Source organism: Balaenoptera borealis (genome assembly GCF_965194805.1).
Source record: "Balaenoptera borealis genome assembly, chromosome: 11".
Lineage (NCBI taxonomy): Eukaryota > Metazoa > Chordata > Mammalia > Artiodactyla > Balaenopteridae > Balaenoptera > Balaenoptera borealis.
The window spans coordinates 15,136,169-15,155,822 of record NC_138868.1 but is presented as its reverse complement, the minus strand read 5'-3'; the positions used below and the strand labels follow the sequence as shown (position 1 = coordinate 15,155,822).

The following is a 19,654-nucleotide window of genomic DNA, read 5'->3' as shown; positions in this document are numbered from 1 at the left end:
GTTTCCATCCCAGGAAAGCCCAAGCCATTGCTGCAAAGAATAGCTTTATAAGGGGTTCCCGTCACAGCCGTGCATCGTAGTAATACTCAGCCATGTCTGGCCCGTCCCGCTTGCGCTGCTGGGCCCGGGAGAGAAGGGGTCGAGGCCCTCGTGGCCATGGGTGCTTGGGGCGCACCCCGTAGTCTAAGGAGAGAGAAGAGGGTATGAGTGGGAGGGAGAATCTGTTTTGCGTCCGCTGAAGACGTCCCCAGGCAGATGCCATTTGGGAGAAGGCCCTCAGGCTGGACCTGGGTGCTCTCTCCCAGGGCATCTCTCCCCCACCAGGTAGGGTTGGGGGCAGAGGAGGGGAAGGGGTAGGGGAAGGAGGAGATACTACCGTCCACCAGGCCAGAAAGTGGCTCCGAGAGTTCCAGGGGGGCTGAAAATTCCTCGGGAACAGGTCGCTGAGGCCTGTGGGAGATGTGGGGTGCTCAGCCCTGGCCCCAAAGGCAAACCACTGCCTCCCAGCAGAGGGGGAAATGGGCCAGGGTGGGGACTGGGGGGCCCTCATGCCAGGGAGGGGCTGCACTGCAGAGTCCCCACCTTCCAGGCCCCTGGCCCTGTCGAGCCCTGACCCCGTGTCCCCAGGAGTTACCTTAGCGGCTGGCGGCGGAGGAGCGCAGCCGCCAGGATGAGGTTGAGGTGGAGGAGGAGGCTCAGCGCGGCCCTGGGGGACAGAGCCCCCCGCATGGCGAGAACCATCTTCCACTTGGGTCCCTGCTCCAGGCTTCTGCCCGCCCCTCCCCCGGCAGAAGGACGGAACCTGCTGCCAACTCCCAGGGCCACCTCACAAAGGGCGCCCATTCCGGGGCTCCGCGTCAGCACCAGCGCCGGGGCTAGGCTGGAAACCTCCATGCTGAGGTTGGTTGTTTGATTTTACTGACGCTATGGACAGCAGGGGCCACACCACACCGTGTTCCTGCCATCACTGGTTACGGGCACAGGTCTCAGTTCTGACCCTGACCTCGCCTCTTGCTAGGCGGACACATCACTTCATCTCTGTGGGCCTCGGTTTCCTCACCTGTGAGGCAAGGTACACACGTGTGTGCCTAGGGACTGGCACACAGGAGGCCCTGAGCAGAGGTCACAGTCACCGAACCCTCACCACCCAGAGTCCCCACCGCTCCCACTCAGCCTCGTCCCCTCCTCCCGCTCCCACCACTGCCCCATCTCTCCTTCCTGTACCTCAGTAATCCCAGGAAGGTCCTGCCGGCTAAAGGGCCCAGAGCAGGCCACTGAGCAGAGTCTGCTCTGAGGGCCTTCCCCACGCCGCTCCCCGCAGCTTAGAACAGCCTGGCCCCGGGACGCCACAGGCCCTGCCACCACCCCTGAGGCTGACGGGGATTTCAGGTTAGGTGGCAAAGCTTGGGACCTGGTCCCCTCGAGCGTAAGCTTCCCGAGGGCAGGGGCTACAGGATGCCCAGTACTTGACACCCGGTGGGTGCTCAGTAAACACTTGTTGAATGAATAAATGCAGCGTGACGGTAGGCTGGAGACCGAGACTCTTCACAGGCCTGCAGCAAGGCCGTGCGGCCCTCTGGTTCCTGCCCGGCCCCTGGTTCACACGGTGTGGACCTGGCTCACTTTAGAATCTAAGCCGCACACTGACTTCTCACTGACCACCTCCCTTTCTGTGTCCTGGACACAACTGGCTCCCACAAGCCTGCTCAGCATCCTCTGTCCCCACCAAGGCGCCCCCCACCCCCGACCCCGGTCAGGAACCACAAGTTCCCCTGGCTCTGCCTAACCCCAAACCCCTCATTTCCTTGCCTCCGAGACGCCACCCTCTTCCTCTCTATCCACAACCAGTCCCCAAGGCCTGGCTGGGTTACACCAAAACCCCTCTCTCCCTCCTGCCATTGTCTTCATTCAGCCCCATCCACTGTTGCAGGTCTCCAGCCACAGCGTCCTGCTCCATTTTCCACCCCTACTCACGGGCCACCCTGCACCACCGGCGCTGAGATGAGCTTTGAAACAGGTCCCCTCCCCGCCGCCTCCTAGAGGCAGGTCCGAGTTTCTTGCCTGGTATTCGCCCAGTGGATTTGGCACTGACGTCCCCCTCCAACCTCATCCCCTCAGCTCCTGCCGACTCCCCTCCGCTCCAGCAGGGGCTTCACCCCACTGCGACACTACGTGTGCTGTTTTTGCACACGCAGCCTCTGCTCCCAGTCTGCCCAGTAACCAACAGATGAAGTTTTACCAGTTTAAAAGCCTGTTTAGGGCTTCCCTGGTGGCGCAGTGGTTGAGAATCTGCCTGCCGATGCAGGGGACATGGGTTCGAGCCCTGGTCTGGGAAGATCCCACATGCCACGGAGTGACTAGGCCCGTGAGCCACAACAACTGAGCCTGCGCATCTGGGGCCTGTGCTCCGCAACGAGAGAGGCCGCGACAGTGACAGGCCCGCGCACAGCGATGAAGAGTGGCCCCCGCTCGCCACAACTGGAGAAAGCCCTCGCACAGAAACGAAGACCCAGCACAGCCAAAAATAAATAAATAAATAAAATTTAAAAAAAAAAAATTAAAAAAAAAAAAAAAAAAAAAAAAAAAAGCCTGTTTAAATGGAGGGTTCCCTGACCAGCATACCCTCTGGCTGGTCCCAGCGGGCAGGCAGCCCCACTTGCGCGGCTCCAATCTGACCACTTTCCCTGCACGCTTCCATCTACTGCAACAACCCAGGGCGCTGGTGTGTCCACACATCTGTCTCCTCTATTGTCAAGAGTGAGGGCGAGGAACTGGGCCTGACTCATTTCTGAACGCACATCACAAGGCAAGGAGCCCACTACACAGCAAATGCCCAGCAACGCTTGCTAGGCAACCCAAGGTCATGGGTCTCGAGCGATGACCACCTGAAGGCTCAGTACCTTCATCCCCGGGCCCAGGACCTGAGTGGGCTTCTCAAGAGGCACTTGGGGAAAGCAGTCAGGGAAGGGCCAGCCCCTCCCGGGGTGTCTGGGAGGAGCTGAGGCAGAGCCAACACAGTGCAGATGGAGCCCTCTTAGAACCTAAGTGGCTGCCCGTCTGGCTAGAAACTCCAGCAGGAGCGTGTGGTCTGCTCACAGCACAAAGGCAGCAAAGGCTGAGGAAGGGGGAAGACCAGGCAGAAAGAGCAGCGGCACCATCCAAACCCCTCTCCCATCCCCAGCAGCGTGCATGGCTCCATGCAGGCCCGGCCACCGGGGAAAACATGGGGGAGACCCCAGCTCATACCGTGTGAACCTGCACCCAGCTTTCCCCAGAGCCTCTCGGGCTCGCATCCCTGCCAACCTTACCACCGCCCCAGCGTCAGCCCCAGTGCTGGCTGGTGCCTGACGCTCCTTTCCCACAGCAGAACAGCCTTTTGCTCTCAACCAGGGGTTCAGGACTTGAGGTGCCGCTCTGCACTGAGCCGGGCCCACCATCACCGGGCTCCACCACGCAGCGGCTGGCAGGCAACAGGCCCCGGCAGGGGGAGGGGCAGACAGAGGCTCCGGGCGGAAGACACAGGGGCAGATGTCATCCACTGTCTAGGTTCAGCCTTGTTTGTCGTCAGTAGGGACCGGTGAGAGAGAAGCAGCGTTCACTCCCGCAGCTGCGGCGGCAGGCAGGTTCCCATGCTCGGTGAGGTGAAACGCCAGCTTTCTGTGGCGGGAGGAGCCCAGGTCCCAGTCCTAGCGGTGGCTTCTCAGCTCAGTGACAAGGTGCAGGCTTGTGTCTCCATCACTGGCGGATGCAAAGTCAAAAGGGTATTAAGGGAGCTCTAGTGGTGACCAGGGCTGTGTGCAGAGCCTGGCCAGGGTGGGAGCGCCAGGCGCCCTGGGCGGTGGGCACGGAGAGGTCACAGGCTTGGACACTGCCAGAGTCAGTTTTATTAGGGCAGAGGGGACCAGGGGACTGAAGGGTTGAGGCACCCCCTGCCCTTCCCCACACCCCAATTGTGGAATGTCTGTCAGCCCCAACTGTAGAAATAAATTTTCTGCCAGGTAGGCAAGTAATCCATGAGTGGCCCTGCAATGACAGAGAGAGGAACAAATTCAGGGCTGAGGGCCAGACTCCAACGTGGCTCTGCTCTACCCGGGGCCCTTCTGAGCCACTGCTGCCCAAATACAGCTGCTCCCATCCACATGGCAGGAGCCCCCAACTCTCCCACCTCTTCCCCCAGCATTGGCAGCGATCTCTGTCCTCATTTACAGACAAGGAGTTTCAGGCTCAGAGCAACCACACGGCTGTCCAGTTGTACATGCTGACGGCCCCAGCCCAGTGCCTCTCTGCTGAGGTGGGATCTCCAAACAGCCAGCAGGCTTCATTCCCGCCATACAGTCTCCACCCACAGAAGCCAGTCTCATATCACTGGAGAAGCTGTCACCCACCCAACCTGACCTCCCGGGCTCCCTCTCCCAACTGTGCCAAGAATCATACTACAAGGAGACAACGAGAAAACAGGGTGATGGGCCACACGTGAGATCCGACACACTCAATAGTCATCACACCTCCGCCCCATGCTTACTTGTGATCAGGCCAATGCCTGGGACATGGTCTGCCAGCAGCTGGAGCAAAAAGAGGATCTTGGCCCTGCAAGAAAGGAGCAGGTTGAGTAGGCGGTATGGGTCCCTGCAAATGCAGGTGCTAAGAAGCCTCCACTGACTACCTGACTAAAGGCAGTGCATCTCCGAGGACAGAAAGTCACTCTGTGGATCAAGGACATCCTCTAGGACAGAAGGACGAGACCTCTGGTCCTGCCGTCCCCCAGCCACACGCCTGGAAAGCTCACACTTCAGCCCACAACTGGAAAGCAACCGGGCTCTAGACACTATATTGTGACAACAAAAAAAGGGGGGCTTCCCTGGTGGCGCAGTGCTTGAGAGTCTGCCTGCTAATGCAGGGGACATGGGTTCGAGGCCTGGTCTGGGAAGATCCCACACGCCGCGGCACGGCGATAAAGAGTGCCCCCCGCTTGCCGCAACTGGAGAAAGCCCTCGCACAGAAACGAGGACCCAACACAGCCAAAAATAAATAAATAAATAAATAATTTTAAAAAAAAAAAGGGGGAAGGAAGATGCTCTCTTCCCAGCCGACACCCCAGAGGCCCCTCAGCACCCTGCTCCCTGTCTTCTGGGGAAACAAGAAATTCCTCTGACGGTTTTCTGGACCCTTCTCAGTCCGGGCCACTGCCCTAAGGGTGCTGGACTGGTAAGGTCAGCAGGAGACCAAGCCAAACTGGAGGTCTGCAGCCTGGGAAGCCACCTCTGCAATTACCGTCTCCCAACTCCTCAGTTTAATGAGATACTGGGGCTATAATGTTTCCTCTGTAGAGTGCAAGCAATCTGTAGGGGGGAGGTCATATGATCCAAATAAGTCTCCAGAATGTTTCCTCTAGAGTATGGAATAGGATTTGGCTTTAGTACCTTATGAGCTTTTAAACTTATCTGAAAATAAGAAGTGCCAGGCAGTTATTTTCACTCAGGTGGTTATTAAACATGACCTAAGCTTACTTTCTACTCAGAAAATAAACAGAGGCTGTACAGACAGAACGTTAAGTACAATTGCAACTGAACACTCCAGACTTTAAGCAGCGTACTTGTTATGACCTGGACAGAGGGGGTCCCGGGAGCCTCCAGTCTGTCTCACAGCCCCAGTCGCTGTACAGGGACCCCTTGTCAAATCTTGGTCTGACGTCAGGAGAGGTCTTTGGGAGACTTGGCCCCGAGCCACCCCTGACTCGGCCCCAGCAGGCCTCTCTCTGGTTGTGGCTGGGAGCTCTGGACCCTCACAGGGGATGGAGTGAGGGCTGGGCAAGGCAGGGACAGGCCAGGAGAGAACACAGACGTGGAATCTGGCTCTGCCACTGACTAGTGGCTCCGTTTCAGTTTCCCAACCTCTTTGAACCTCAAGCGTCTCCTGTGAGAAGTGGGGATAATTCCAACTACTTTACAGGACGATGGGCAAGTGAGCCGAGGATGTACTGATAGAAAGTTCACGCCCATGATCCCAGTGGCCCTGCCCTCAGCGAGCTGCCTACCAACAACAGCTTAAGCTGCACACAGGGCGGATGGCCCCGAGAAATCAGGGAGAGACCGCACCCAGAACAGCACATAGCGGGTGCTCAGTGAACCCAGATCAGGGAAGGAGGGGGGAACGCAAGGCGTGAACAGGGGTGGGGCACCGTGACCCATTTCCCTCCCCTCTGCTTCGCTGAGGGTGGGCCCTGCCATTCTAGGGGCCGGATCCTTACTCGGAGAAGCGGTCGTAGAACGGGGAGCGCAGCAGGTAGTAGAGCAGCAAGATGGTCCGGCGCCGCAGCTCCAGCCGCTCCCTCCGGGTCAGGCCCTTCCTCTCGCTCAGGAGGCTCAGGCTGGGGGGAGGGGACAAGGTTAGGACCAGCAACAGGAGGAACAGGGACCCCTGCCTGCCCAGGTGAGGCCAGGCCTGCAGCACAAAGCCTGGTGGAGGGAATGGAGCCCCCAGGCAGGCCCAGGCTCACCTGGTTACATCCACGACACCAGACAGGAGCCAGGGTGTCCACGACCGCTGACCCCATAGGCCCAGGCTGAGCACTGACGGCCAAGGCGTCAAGGATGTCTCCAGCACGTGGCCCGCCCTGCCCACTCCCGTCTATCCCGACCCCACCCCAGGCCAAAGATACAGTGCAGCAGGGGCCGGGCAATATACAAGGACTCTGCGATGGTCTCCTGCAGCCCCAGCGGGGTGGGGGTGACGCTCAGCTCCTCGTGCTGCTGCTGCTGCCGTCCCTCCCGCTGCTGGGGGGCTCCCCAGTGCCTTGAGTGCAGGGACGGAGCTAGAACACAAGGGCAGCAGATGAGCAGCCAGGTCCAAGCCGGGGCGGGGCAGGGGGAGGGTGGGCAGTGATGAAAGCCAGGCCCTCAGGCCCATGCTGACCTCAGCACCGAGGTGCCTCATCTGGCTACATCCTACACTTACTGTTCTGGAGCGTTCGCACCACTCGGTTTGACCGCTTCCCCACATATGACTGCTCCCGGCTGCCAGGGCTGCTGTCACCATCTAGAAGGAATAGAAAAAACGTCTTACTGTCAAAGGGACATGTTTCCAGCAGAGCCTGCAAAGAATGTGCGTGCACTGAACGCTTGTGGGCTAAGGGAAGAACGGATACGCTTGTACTAGAGCAGCAGCTAAGTCAAGGACACCACAGCAGATGCTGGGGCTGGGACCTGTCCACAGTGGGGAGCATTCTGCAGCCCTCCCCAGCCTGAGGAAAGGCCAGTAATCACCTGTGGCAGATGAGCCAGCCAAGAACCAAGGCTTCCCAGGCTCTGGAACAAGGCAGGGAAGACCCTTGGTCTATGGGCACCACAGCACCAAAATGGCCATATTGGGACTTCCCTGGCAGTCCAGTGGTTAAGACCCTGCACTTCCACTGCCAGGGGCGTGAGTCCAATCCCTGGTCAGGGAACGAAGATTCCGCGTGCTGCGCTGCATGGCCACACAAAAAACAAAAAAACCCAGGGGCTGTATCTTCTCAGTGCTTTGCTTTCAACATGACCATGAAGAGAAGGGAAGAAAAACAAAGAAATGCTCCCACCCAAAGTCAGGGGAGTAAGGCCCAGAGGCCAACAGCTGATGGGCCCAAAGCCTTGAAGGGACGGATCTGCTGGGTACCCTGCCTCATGAGGCTGTGCTCTTGATACAGAACCAGGCCCAGAGACAAGACTGGCAACACCCCTGCCTCCCACTGATGCTCTGTGCCCTCTTCTTGTAGCCCACAAAAAAGAATGAGGACTCTGACGTCAAAAATCCTGAGTTTAAGATCTAATCCTGCCTCTGACCTCATCATTCTTTTTCTTCTCTAAAATACAGGGTGACGAAAACAAAATGAGTTGACGGGGATAGATGTGCTCCACAAATGAAAATGCCATATTCATGTTGGTCAGCTCTAAATCTACAGATCAGTCCCATGCCCCGTTTCACTCCAGAGCAGGCAAGCAGCTTACCCTGGGACTGTGCCTGGGTCTCCCTGTCCAGCGGAACGATGGGGGGTGAGGTCTGGAGGCCAGCCTTGAACCAGATCAGCAGGAACATCCGAAGTACAGCCCTGGGTTGGGAGTACGGCGAGGCTGGCGGGAGGAGGTGGCTAGCCAGCAGGGGGTCAGGGTTGCTCTGCTGAACACTATCTGTACAGCTCAGGTACCCCCACCCACGGCTGGCCCCCCACATTCCCAACATACTTGGCCAGCTGGATGAGGGCAACGACGAGCCAACGTCCCACTTCGCCCCACACCTTGGCAGCCCCCATCTCCATGAACACCTCCATGCACTCCAGCACGCTCAGCCATGTCAGCAGCTTTTGCTGGGACAGGGACTGCAAGAACCCCAGGCCAAGAGGTCAGGGGGCTCCCCCTAGTTTCAGCCCCTCCCCCTAGGGGACGCCTCTGACAGAAGATGTGGATTTTCCTCCTTCCAAGACTAAGTGTGTAAGCCTGAGTTCTCCCGCTGGGAAAGGCTATTCTACCCTCTGAAACCCAGTCTCTTCACCTGATAAGGGCACCCTAACACCTGGACACTTCACCTAATGCGACGGCTTGAGGCTCAGATGGATGCAGCCTTGTCTCGTAACTCTATGAGATCATAACACGTGCTACACACAGGGGCTGGTGGTTACTATTTTGCTCCCGAGCCCCCATGCTTCCCATCCTCAGTTCCTGGCACAATTCTTACCACAGGTAACTTTCTTCGAAGCTCCTTCCGTAGGATCCCATCATTGAGCAGCACAAGCAGGTTAGAGGCGGAGTACACTGAGAGGTAGAGTGTGGCCGTGAGAGGCTGGCTCTGTAGCCTCCACCCCCTCACCTTCTCCCCAGCGCGGCAGGGATCACCTGTCACCTGCTGTGCTCAGCCACCCTCACATTATGCGGAAACCAACATGTCTCCCCACCCACTTCCTCAGAACTCCACACTCCCCAAAATGATCTCTCAGGTGGGTGGCTGGAACAAGAAAGGATGGTTTGAACTCTATGACAAACCAGCTACTGCCCTGCTGGATAGCACTGGTTATCCAGCTACCCAGAACTGCCCATCACGCTCCAAATAGACACAGATGTGCAGTCTCACCTCCTGGCCTTTGCTCTCTCTCTGCAGCCTGTCCCTGAAAGTTTGTTCCATCTCTACCTTTCAAAACCTAGCTCATCCTTTCAGGACCTGTACCTCCTGTACTCACTGGGTGAACACCACTGAGGCAGTTACAGTCTGGGGAGTCTGGAATCTGGGAGATCTGGGTTTGAATCCTGGTTCTGGGACCTTCAGTGGCTGTTCCTTAACCTCATTTAAACGTCTGTTCCCTTAACTGGACAATGAGGACCACAGCAGTACCCACCTCACATGACTGTAGAGAGGATTAAGTGGGCAAAAGCAGAAAAGGTGCTTCGCTCAGCCTCCTGACCAGTCAAGGTCCCCAGACACGTCTCTCAACTATGGGGACATACATGGAGGACCTAGAATAGTGGACGCTGTACCCTTGTCTGATTCAGTCACAGAACAGGATGAGCTAACGGGAAATCTGAAACGGGGTGGTCACCTCTCTGGGGAGCCCTCCCCCACCCTACAGCCTCCCACTCGCCCCAAAGCCCGGCTCACCCAGCTCCGACAGCTCGTGCGAATCGGCGAAACGACCTGGGGAGAAAGCACAGAAGGAGGCGTCGGTGAGAGTTTGCCTCACCCCGCGGCTTCGGGTCCCTGGACATTTCCGCGCTACGCCCTACGCCCGGGAACCTGGAAGGAACTTCTCAAACAGAGCGATCACTACCCTGACTCCGCAGGGAAGGTGGCCAGTGGGGTCAGAGGTCAGAGTCCCGAAGGGATGGGTCAAAGGTCAGGGTGGCACCTGCCAGCAGGTAACTGAGGCCCCGCACTGCCGTCTCCAGCTGGGCCGTGGCGGCCGGGTGACGAGTCACGTACTCCTGGTAGAGGAGGCCCAGGAGCCGCAGCTTTTCCATCCTGCCCTCGGGACCAACAGACCCACGGACCTGCGGCACGACTGGCTACGGCGCCCTGCTTCCTGCGCACTCCTTCCTGCTTCCGGTCTCAGGCCCGCCTCTGCGTTGCTTAACTTCCGCGGGCCAGAAGAACAGTGACTTGGATGGCCATTGAACCACTCTTCACCCCATTTCGTAAATCACCCCCCACCAAGAGTAGCATTAAGCAACTCCGGGCCTAATCTCGCCCTCCCAGTCCTTCAGGTCATTGGTTAACACACTCTGCGCCCCCAACCCCAACTGTCCGAACCGGCTCTTCCGCCTTCCGGGTTGGCTGCCCTTGCGCCTGCGCAGTTATAGCTCCAGGAACGCTCCCGCGTCAGTCTGAACAGTTCATTCTAGAGTGGAGACCAAAAGCCTAAAGTCTTTCCAATAGAACGCCGAGAGGCTCGAACGGGAGGACTGGATTTTCAAGAGCTGAGGTAGCGCGCAGAAAGGAGCCTCCGTCAGACTTGGGGAGGTGCAGGGACAGCCTAAGGACAGTCGGACTGTGTGCAGGCGCGCGTTTGGCAAGTTGCCTTGTCTCCCGACCCCCACCAGAGGTAGTGCTGGGGAAACTGAGGCAGCGAGGAGTCCAGCCGCCCACGCACTCACGATCCCCTAGCCAGCACCGTTAGTGCCTCGGCTTCGGCCCCAGCACCCACATGGACTGTGCCTCCCTCCAAAAGCGCGCACCCGCAGTCCCATCTTGACAGAGAAAACCCTGGCCCGGGCTTCCGCTCTCGGCTTAGGGTGACCTTAATCAGGACTTTCCCTTCCTTGGGCCTCAGGTTTCCCCATCTGTAAAATGGTTAGAGGGCAGACTTGGTCGTTGAACTCGGGATCAACCTCAAAGCGCTTGTCGGCCCTCGAGTGCACCTTCCGACTCTCAGTTGCTCCCCAAGAAATGGGGGCTTCTCCAAGGAATCTCTTCCAAAACGGGACAGCCTCCCCGAAAGGGGCAGCGGAGGGAAAGGAGCGGCCAGAGGTAGAGGGAACGGATGCTCTGGAGAGGCAGCCGCCGATTGGCTGTGGGCAAAGGGGCGGGGCATGGCTGAGGCCGCGGGGCTGCGCCGCTGGGGACAGGGACCGCAGGTTTATGGTACTCTGAGAATAGTACTGTACTACATTGTTTGACCTAATCCGCTCCACCAGATACTATCTCCACAAGAGGAAAGGATCCGCTTAAGAACGCCCAGTCAAGACTGGAATCCTGGTCTAGTCTGACCACAGAATCTAGGCATTTTAACACACCCACCAAGAAACCACAGGTCATCCTTGCACTCCCTCCTCCAAGCCTCTTCCCCAGCTTAGTTTTCTTCTATATCAGGTGGGGAATCGAATCGTAACTGCCCTCCGTACCCATGCCAAGGAATGAAGACTTAGCTCCTAAGGAGAGGCAAAGGTCCTGGAGAACAGAGGAGGTGGCCATGGACATCATCTACACCATTTTTCACCACTTCCTGGGTGCCAGGTTCACTCACACTTGACTCCTAGCAACCTGGCTATGTTGGTGTGAGCTACTTTCCACAGATGGGGAATAAGAGGCCCAAGGAGGGGAAAGGACTTGTCTCAGGTCACACAGCATGGCACTGGCCAAACAGACCACGGTGAGAGTCTCCTGTGATAGGGCCCTGTCTCCTACTGTCCATGGCTCAGCAAGAGCAGCGACTGTTGAGGCCACTTGGTCATGAGTCAAGTTAGCAACTGGGATTAAGACCAGCGCTCAGGGCATTTAGTGTGGGGCACTTTCTCCCTTCCTCCCTACATCTCATCATCTTAATGAACTTGTTCCCCAAACCTCATCAGTGGTACTCCTCTAGCCCCAACATCTGCGGCTGCGGAGAGAACGAGGAAGGGGACTGTGCGGTTTCTTTGGCACTCCCAGGGCTGGTGGTCCTGTGCTTCTGGGGAGGAGAGAGGCATGGAAGACAGAGGGGCAGCCCCTCCTCACCTTCACACCCTTGGACAGAATATAAGGGCCACTGGGGCTGGAGCCTGTTTCTCTTCCCTCCCTCAGGACTGGGAAGGAAGGGATCATGAGCTCAGCCAGCCTGGCAGCAGCAGGGCTGCCTGAATTTCCTCTTCAGATCCTGTGCCTGATTAGGTCTCAGAGACAAAGAGTGGTCGTGTGTGCAGGAGGTTCCCAGGGCAACCCCGCCCTACTGGGCCCCTGCCTGGATTTGGTCACCTGGCTGGGCTTTGAAGGGCCTTTGGGCAGGTTGGACCTGATCCTGCCTCCTTCACTCTGCCCTGAACCACAGGGGAAGAGAGCTAGACCAGTCCAACAGGTCTAGCTCAGATGTGGACACTGAGGCTCAGAGAGGGGGCCTAACTAGTCTAATGTCACACAGCGAAGTCCTGGGCAGAGCTGGGTCTCAGGCCTAGAAGACCAGCACCCTTTCATATGCCCATGCCTACTCCCTTTCCCCCTCCACACCCCAGAAGAATTTCTCAGAGGCCCAGCAAGCGTCTCAGCACCTCAATGTCCCCTGAGTGGTAAGGCTGAGCAAGGGGTGGGGCCAGCACTGTGAATGACTACCATCACTCTGCAGACCCAGCTCCCTCCACAAACTCCCTGGTCAGATTCTCCCCTGTACCCTATCTGCTCTCTTACATTTAACCCCCCCAGTCTCTGTTGAGGGGCTTGGGGAGGGATTCACCCACACCCACCCCATCTCCAGGCTAGAGATGAGGATTAGGGGACTGGAGGCTCAAAGCTCCAGACGCATGGGTGGACCCTACATCCCCTCATGTCCTCTCAGTTCCCAGATGTATGAGGAGCCACATCAGTCTCCATGGTAACCACTGCCCCTGGCCTCCAAAGGCCCAAAGCCAGACCTTCCTTGCAGACTCCCCATTTCCCAGAGAAAGGCATCCTGGCCTCAGAGCAGGAGACGTGGGGGGAGGGGTCTCAGGCTGGGCTGCTCTGCCACAACTTCTTTTGGGGCTGGGGCCTCTCAGACCCTCACTTTTTATAGCCGGAAGCTGGGCTGAAGGACACAGCCTGAACCCCTTTCCAGGTCACAGTGAGTTCCAGTGAGTCCCCATCCGTGTTCAGCACAAACTTACAGGCCCTGGTTGGCTGCTGGGGTCCCAGTCCAGGGAGCAGCTACCTTCTAGGGGAGACATAGGCTATAAACAAGTCAATAAGGTCAACTTGTAAGGAGTGCTAGGAAAACAATATAAACCAAGGGATGTGGAAGGAGAGGCCTACCTTGTGAGACTCGGACAGAATCCAGGCAGGATTCTAGGGCAGGAAACCCTTATGCAGGAGCAGCACTGAAACTGTCTGCAGGGTAGAGCCGCAGGAGGGGCCAGAGGGCGCTCTAACAGGTCACTTCAGCTCTGCGGGGAGAATCATGCCTGTGTCACAGGACTGATGTGAGGGTTAATTGCAGTGAGGCTGTGGAACCTCAGCATAGGTCCTGGCACAGAAGCGTACACGCTCAGTCAACCGTGGTTGTTTGTTCGCAGCCCAGAGCGTCCCCTAACCCCTCCAGGGCGGAAGGTCGGGGGGGAAAGGAAGAGATCCAGGCCGGGCGCCAGGCACATTCACGACGGTCTAGTGAAGGGTTGGGGATCCCCGGCCCTGCCCAGGAAGCCCAGGCCGCCTGAGTCAGTGAGGCCCCTCGCCAACTCCCGGGCAGGAGGCGACCTTCACAAGGCCGCTTTATGCTGCCAGGACACCTGGACTGCGTGGGGGTGGAGCAGACGGGGAGGAAAGCGGGGACTCCAAATGCTCCACTGCTCTCCTGGGCGAGTCTCGGCCGGCCCCGCCTCCCGCCCCCTGAGCAGGTGTCCGGACTCGTGAGGCCCGGCCTTCCAGCCCGCCCCCTCCCTCTTAACTCGGGCTACTCCTTTGATCCTGGGTCTGGGGATACGGCCCCTCCCGCAAGGGAAGGTTCCGGGGAGGAGATGGGGGATGGGCTCAGAGCAGGTAGTTGGGACAGGTCCTTCCTGGGTGGCTGCCCCCAAGCCCTCCAGCCATCTTGAGGGTTCCCGGGTTTCCTCCCCCGCAGTAGGGGTCCTCCTAAGCCCGGGCAGGGGCGGGGCAGGGCGGGGCGGGGCCTCCCTCTCCCCCCCACCCCGGGAAGGGGTCTCCCCGCCCCTTCGGATTCAGCCAAGCGGAGATGAAACCTGAACCCAGGTTGGGGGCGGGGCTGGCTCCCGCTCCGACCGGGCTGGCCTGCTCCTTCATCTCCCCTTTCCCTGCACCCCAGCCGTCTTCTGAGAGAGTAAGGTCGGGATCCCCAAGCCGCTGGAGCAGGTGAGGTGGCGACTCAGCGCGGGAGAGAAGATCGGGTGGCCGTCGGGCCCCACCGCCCAAGGCTGACTCTCCTCTCTCCCTCCCTGGTCCACAGGGCCCGCGATGGAGCCCACAGCCCGGGGTCGCGCCCCGCCGTGAGCACCTGCTGCCCACAGCCATGCTGCCCCGAGGGCGCCCCCGGGCGCTGGGGGCCGCAGCGCTGCTGCTGCTGCTGCTTCTGATCGGTTTCCTCCTGTTCCGTGGGGACCTGGACTGTGAGCGCACCGAGCGGGAGGCGAGTGGGGGCGGGGCTGGCCCGGGATCCTTACCCAGGTCGCTAACGCCACGTGTGCCTCCAGACGAGCGGCCGCGGCCGCGGGGGACTGTTGCTTTCGACGGAGACCCGCCGGCAGACCCCGGGGGCCGCAACGGCTCGGATTGCACCCCGCCGCGGCCGCGGCCGCCCAAGTGCGAGGTAGGTAGGTGCGCACGGCCCCTGGAGGCGGGAATCTCAGGGGCGCCGCGCCCCCAGCCCAGGGACCTGGACACCTGTGGGAATCCCAACACCTGGTGTGGGCTCTGGCACTGACCGGCCAGCTGGGGGCGCCTGGAGTTCGCACCTCCCCTTCTCCTGGCCTGGCTTCCCCATTTGTGAAATGAGGGGGTGTACTCCCACTCTGCGGAGTCCCCCTCGACACTCCTGCCTAGCGCTGATGCCGGGTGGGGCTACACTGCCCTGGGCCAGGTGAGCCCCACCATGGGTGCTTACCGTCGAGGGGAGGAGGAGGCTGCTGCCGACCTGGTGTCCCCTCCCAGCTCTTGCAGGTGGCTATCGTGTGTGCGGGTCATAACTCCAGCAGAGACGTCATCACCCTGGTGAAGTCCATGCTTTTCTACAGGTACAGCCAGGAGTGTCCCTCTCCTCCCATGAAGGTGGTTGTAAGAATATCCGGAGCTGGGTACCGAAAAGCTCTTGGCAGAAGTTGGTGCTGCCACTTCTGAGCCCCTCGAAGGGTAGGGCTTCTCCCGTGTAGTTCCTTCTGGGGCCTTCAGCTTTCCTCCCTTGTCCTTCCTGAAGGAAAAATCCACTGCACCTCCACTTGGTGACTGACGCCGTGGCCAGGAACATCCTGGAGACGCTCTTTCACACATGGATGGTGCCTGCTGTCCAGATCAGCTTCTACAACGCTGATGAGCTCAAGGCAGGAGCCCTGGCCCTTCTGCACCCCTCCCCAGCCATACCCAGCCCCCTCCTTCCTCCCAGGGTTGTGGGGATCACGGGGAGAACAGGTTAGAGCTGCCTGGGACCTCCAGTCCCATCACATCTACTGAAGCTCAAATCCCTCACCCTCCTGGGGCCCATCCCTTCTTCCCCCTCTGTCACCTGAGTATGTTCTGGCACTTGTAGGCCCTTCTCTTGCAGGCTCATGCCCTGTCCTTCCACCCACAGCCCCAGGTCTCCTGGATACCCAACAAGCACTACTCTGGCCTCTATGGGCTAATGAAGCTAGTGCTGCCCAGCGCCCTGCCCCCTGACCTGGCCCGTGTCATTGTCCTGGACACAGATGTCACCTTTGCCTCCAACATTGCAGAGCTCTGGGCACTCTTTGCTCACTTTTCTGGTGAGAGGCCTGGGAACCCCCCCGCCCCAGTCAGCCCCTTTCCCTGGCCCATGCAGGCCTCCCTGTGGCCTAGCCCTGAGCCGAGGTCCAGTGGCAGTCTCAGGCAGCTCCCTCATGCCTTCCCCTCCCAGACAAACAAGTGATTGGTCTCGTGGAGAACCAGAGCGACTGGTACCTCGGCAACCTCTGGAGGAATCACAGGCCCTGGCCTGCCTTGGGCCGGGGATTTAACACAGGTGGGGACAGTGGGGGTGGGGTGGGGTGGGGAGAGGCAGGAGGGGCGGCAACTGGTCCTTGGGCCCCAGGGGCTGGTTAGGGCACAGAATGCTTGGAAGACCCCCCAGGAAGAACAGTTCTGTAGAAAGAACACTGGGAGAAGAGCCAGAAATCACAGTTCCAACCTTGTCTGTACATGCTGAATGACTATGGCCAAATCACTTGGTTCCTCTGAGCCTCAGTTTTCTCATCCATTAAATGGGGGTGACTTTACCAGCCCTGGGATCACCAAATTTGAGAAGATGGTTGTGGAGGTACTCTGTAAGCTGTGCTTTGCCTCCCCTTCACCCCCAAGAGGATTAGTTGTCGATAGAGCTAGTACATGCTCACGTCTGAACAGTGAGAAAATACCAACACGTCACAAGATAAGCATTCAAAAGACACTTTCTTGAGCCCTGGCTCCAGAAGTTGGTCATCCCAGGTGGGCATGACAACCTCTCCCCATGAGCAGGCGTGATCCTGCTGCGGCTGGACCGGCTCCGGCAGGCTGGCTGGGAGCAGATGTGGAAGCTGACAGCCACGCGGGAGCTTCTCACCCTGCCTGCCACCTCACTGGCTGACCAGGTCTGGGGGAGCTTTTGAGGGGGGTGGGGCAGGCTCTGGGCCAAGATGTGATGGCTGTCTCCGCCCAGGACATCTTCAATGCCATAATCAAGGAGCACCCGTGGCTGGTGCGGCCCCTGCCCTGCGTCTGGAACGTGCAACTGTCAGACCACACGCTGGCTGAGCGCTGCTACTCAGAGGCGTCTGACCTCAAGGTGAACGGGGCAGGGGGACCGAGTGATGGTGATGGGCCCAGGATGGGGACTCCTGCTCCCTGCTCCCATCCCCCCCGCCGATGCCCTCCCTGGTCCCAGGTGATCCACTGGAACTCACCAAAGAAGCTTCGCGTGAAGAACAAGCATGTGGAATCCTTCCGCAACCTCTACCTGACCTTCCTGGAGTACGATGGGAACCTGCTGCGGAGAGAGCTCTTTGGGTGCCCCCGCCCGCCCCCTCCTGGGGCCGAGCAGGTGAGAGGGAGCCGCCTTTCCTTCCCTCGGGGAGGCTCTACCCCTCTGCTCTGGTGGGACCCGGCCTTGTCTGGGGCTTGTCCGCCTGCCCCACCCAGCCCGTCCTCCTCTCCCCCATCCCCTCAGTTGCAGCGGGCCCTGGCGCAACTGGACGAGGAGGACGCATGCTTTGAGTTCCGGCGGCAGCAGCTCACTGTGCACCGTGTGCACATCACCTTCCTGCCCCACAAGCCACCGCCCCCCCAGCCCCACGATGTCACCCTGGTGGCCCAGCTCTCCATGGACCGGTGAGGGTGCCGAGGGCAGCCCCAGGGAGCACCGTGTGGTCTGGGACTGGGGGTTTCGAGAGGAGGGTTCCACCTGGTGGAAGGAAGAGCTCTTACTGCCTGATGCTTGAGGAGTTCCAGGAGTTGGAGACACCGGAGATGGTGGAAGGAGCTTGGGCTTTGGGAATCATTCAGATGTCTGGAACTGCCCCTCCGTAGCTGTGGGACCATGGGCAAGGCTTAATATCTCTGGCCCTCAGTTTTCTCATCTGTCAAATGAGAAAGTACCCACCTTGTGGGGTAGTTGTGAAGATTAAGTAAGAGCATGTCAAAAAGCGCCTGGAAGGTGCTCAGCAAGTCACTTGAGGGGGTGTCTGTGGCAGCTAACGCAGGAGGTATCCCAGCCCTCCCTGGGCTGACCACTCCCCTCGCCCCAGGCTGCAGATGCTGGAAGCCCTGTGCAGGCACTGGCCGGGCCCCATGAGCCTGGCCTTGTACCTGACAGACGCAGAGGCCCAGCAGTTTCTGCGTTTCGTGGAGACCTCGGTGGTGCTCTCCGCCCGGCAGGATGTGGCCTACCACGTGGTGTACCGTGAAGGTCCCCTCTACCCCATCAACCAGCTTCGCAACGTGGCCTTGGCCCAGGCCCTCACGCCTTACGTCTTCCTCAGTGACATTGACTTCCTGCCTGCCTACTCCCTCTACGACTACCTCAGGTGGGCCAGAGGAGGGAGAGGAACGGCATGTGAGTGGATGTGGACAGGGCGGGGGAGCATCCGCAGGACCCTGGCGAGTGTGTCCCTGCTCCCTTCAGGGCGGCAGTGTCCTCTGTAAAATGGGGGCTGCATTTGGGTGGGGGCCATGTCGTTTCTCTGGGCTGCCTAGGAGCGTGATGGGCTGGGACCTGATCCCACAGCAGCTCCACATGTGTCTAGTGGGCTTCAGGGTGAGCTGGCCCCTGAAGTCGGGTCCTCATCTAATAAAAGTAAGAGAACCACTGGGCCCAGCGCTGGAGGCAGAGCCTTCCTAGTTCTCTCCTGTTCATGGGTGCTCCATCCTCAGGGCCTCCATCAAGCAGCTGGAGCTGGGCAGCGGGCGGAAGGCAGCTCTGGTGGTGCCCGCATTTGAGACGCTGCACTACCGCTTCAGCTTCCCCAGTTCCAAGGCCGAACTGCTGGCCTTGCTGGACGCTGGGTCTCTCCACACCTTCAGGTAGGAGAGGTCACTGCCCTGCCCCGGGGTTCCCCACACTGACCCCCTCCAGCCACGAGCTCCTAGCCTCAGCCTGGCTCCCCGCCCTATCCTGCCCCACAGGTACCATGAGTGGCCCCGGGGTCACGCGCCCACAGACTATGCCCGCTGGCGAGAGGCTCAGGCCCCATACCACGTGCAGTGGGCAGCCGACTACGAGCCCTATGTGGTGGTGCCACGTGACTGCCCCCGCTACGACCCCCGCTTTGTGGGCTTCGGCTGGAACAAGGTGGCCCACGTCGTGGAGCTGGATGCACAGGTAAGGGGCACCTCGTTGTCTCCAGCCTTGATTTGAATACCTCCAGGCTCAGGGAGCTCAGTATACCGCAGTGGGGCACACTGCACCATCAGGCAGCACTACTAGGCATTCCACCCCTCTGCAGAACTAAAGCCGTCTACCTTTGGCCCTGACTTTGGCTCTTAGCGGCTATCGAATAAATCTGCTCCCCATTCCCCAGAGCTGCCATCTCCCCCCAGCCCAGGCAACGACTGTCCGCGTGCCCCACTCCCCCAGGAATACGAGCTGCTGGTGCTGCCCGAGGCCTTCATCATCCACCTGCCGCACGCCCCAAGCCTGGACATCTCCCGCTTCCGCTCCAGCCCCACCTATCGTGACTGCCTCCAGGCCCTCAAGGACGAGTTCCACCAGGATCTGTCCCGCCACTATGGGGCTGCTGCCCTCAAATACCTCACTGCCCTGCAGCAGCCCCGAGGCCCCACCTGACCTCACACCTGCCCCCGGCACACTCCCTGCTGACACTGGAGCAACCTTGCTGCCGCCCCACCCTCCCTGCTATTTAAATTATTTATGGTCTCGGTGGGAAGGGCTGGGACGGGGCCTCCCTTCGCTGCTATCCTATGGCTGGGGTCTAGTGCTCCTCTGCCCCAGCTGGTTTGGGGCTGGTTCCTGCATCCTCACCTGTGACATCCCTTTTTCACAAGTAAAGTTTTAACAGTTCCTTTTCATGTTCCTCTTGGT

The 19,654-nt window shown here is 59.4% G+C and overlaps 3 protein-coding genes across 16 annotated transcripts; 1 reads left to right on the top strand and 2 right to left on the bottom strand.

The window, feature by feature from the left end:
- Positions 1-60: 60 nt before the first annotated feature.
- FREY1 (Frey regulator of sperm-oocyte fusion 1) lies at positions 61-894 on the bottom strand (the record flags this gene model as incomplete). The annotated part of the gene is made up of 3 exons (XM_082340274.1): positions 61-183; positions 377-450; positions 635-894. The coding sequence occupies 3 exons, from the start codon at positions 892-894 to the stop codon at positions 62-64; spliced, it is 456 nt and encodes a 151-aa protein (XP_082196400.1). The 3' UTR covers position 61.
- Positions 895-3,602: 2,708 nt separating this feature from the next.
- PEX16 (peroxisomal biogenesis factor 16) lies at positions 3,603-15,154 on the bottom strand. Of its 11 annotated transcripts, none has more exons than XM_082340262.1 (12): positions 15,017-15,154; positions 13,216-13,346; positions 9,622-9,657; positions 8,707-8,783; positions 8,217-8,350; positions 7,983-8,122; positions 6,955-7,035; positions 6,659-6,811; positions 6,497-6,569; positions 6,248-6,367; positions 4,523-4,587; positions 3,862-4,023 (listed from the first exon to the last, which is right to left on the bottom strand). In XM_082340262.1, exons 5-12 carry the CDS (start codon positions 8,300-8,302, stop codon positions 3,965-3,967), a joined length of 777 nt encoding a protein of 258 aa, XP_082196388.1. In that variant the 5' UTR covers positions 8,303-8,350; positions 8,707-8,783; positions 9,622-9,657; positions 13,216-13,346; positions 15,017-15,154; the 3' UTR covers positions 3,862-3,964. The 11 variants fall into 11 exon arrangements, with proteins under 11 accessions (XP_082196384.1, XP_082196388.1, XP_082196389.1 ...); XM_082340263.1 differs by lacking the exon at positions 15,017-15,154 and adding an exon at positions 14,411-14,523; XM_082340258.1 differs by lacking the exons at positions 3,862-4,023; positions 13,216-13,346; positions 15,017-15,154 and adding exons at positions 3,603-3,738; positions 9,869-10,331.
- Positions 14,426-19,633, top strand: LARGE2 (LARGE xylosyl- and glucuronyltransferase 2; the record flags this gene model as incomplete). Of its 4 annotated transcripts, XM_082340192.1 has the most annotated exons (13): positions 14,426-14,722; positions 15,064-15,146; positions 15,326-15,449; positions 15,698-15,869; positions 16,001-16,105; positions 16,597-16,709; positions 16,778-16,903; positions 17,003-17,158; positions 17,285-17,445; positions 17,862-18,140; positions 18,487-18,636; positions 18,739-18,934; positions 19,190-19,521. In XM_082340192.1, 13 exons carry the CDS (start codon positions 14,426-14,428, stop codon positions 19,397-19,399), a joined length of 2,172 nt encoding a protein of 723 aa, XP_082196318.1. In that variant the 3' UTR covers positions 19,400-19,521. The 4 variants fall into 4 exon arrangements, with proteins under 4 accessions (XP_082196318.1, XP_082196317.1, XP_082196316.1 ...); XM_082340191.1 differs by having other exon boundaries at positions 17,003-17,445; XM_082340190.1 differs by lacking the exons at positions 14,426-14,722; positions 15,064-15,146; positions 15,326-15,449 and having other exon boundaries at positions 15,749-15,869; positions 19,134-19,633.
- Between the last annotated feature and the right edge of the window lie 21 nt (positions 19,634-19,654).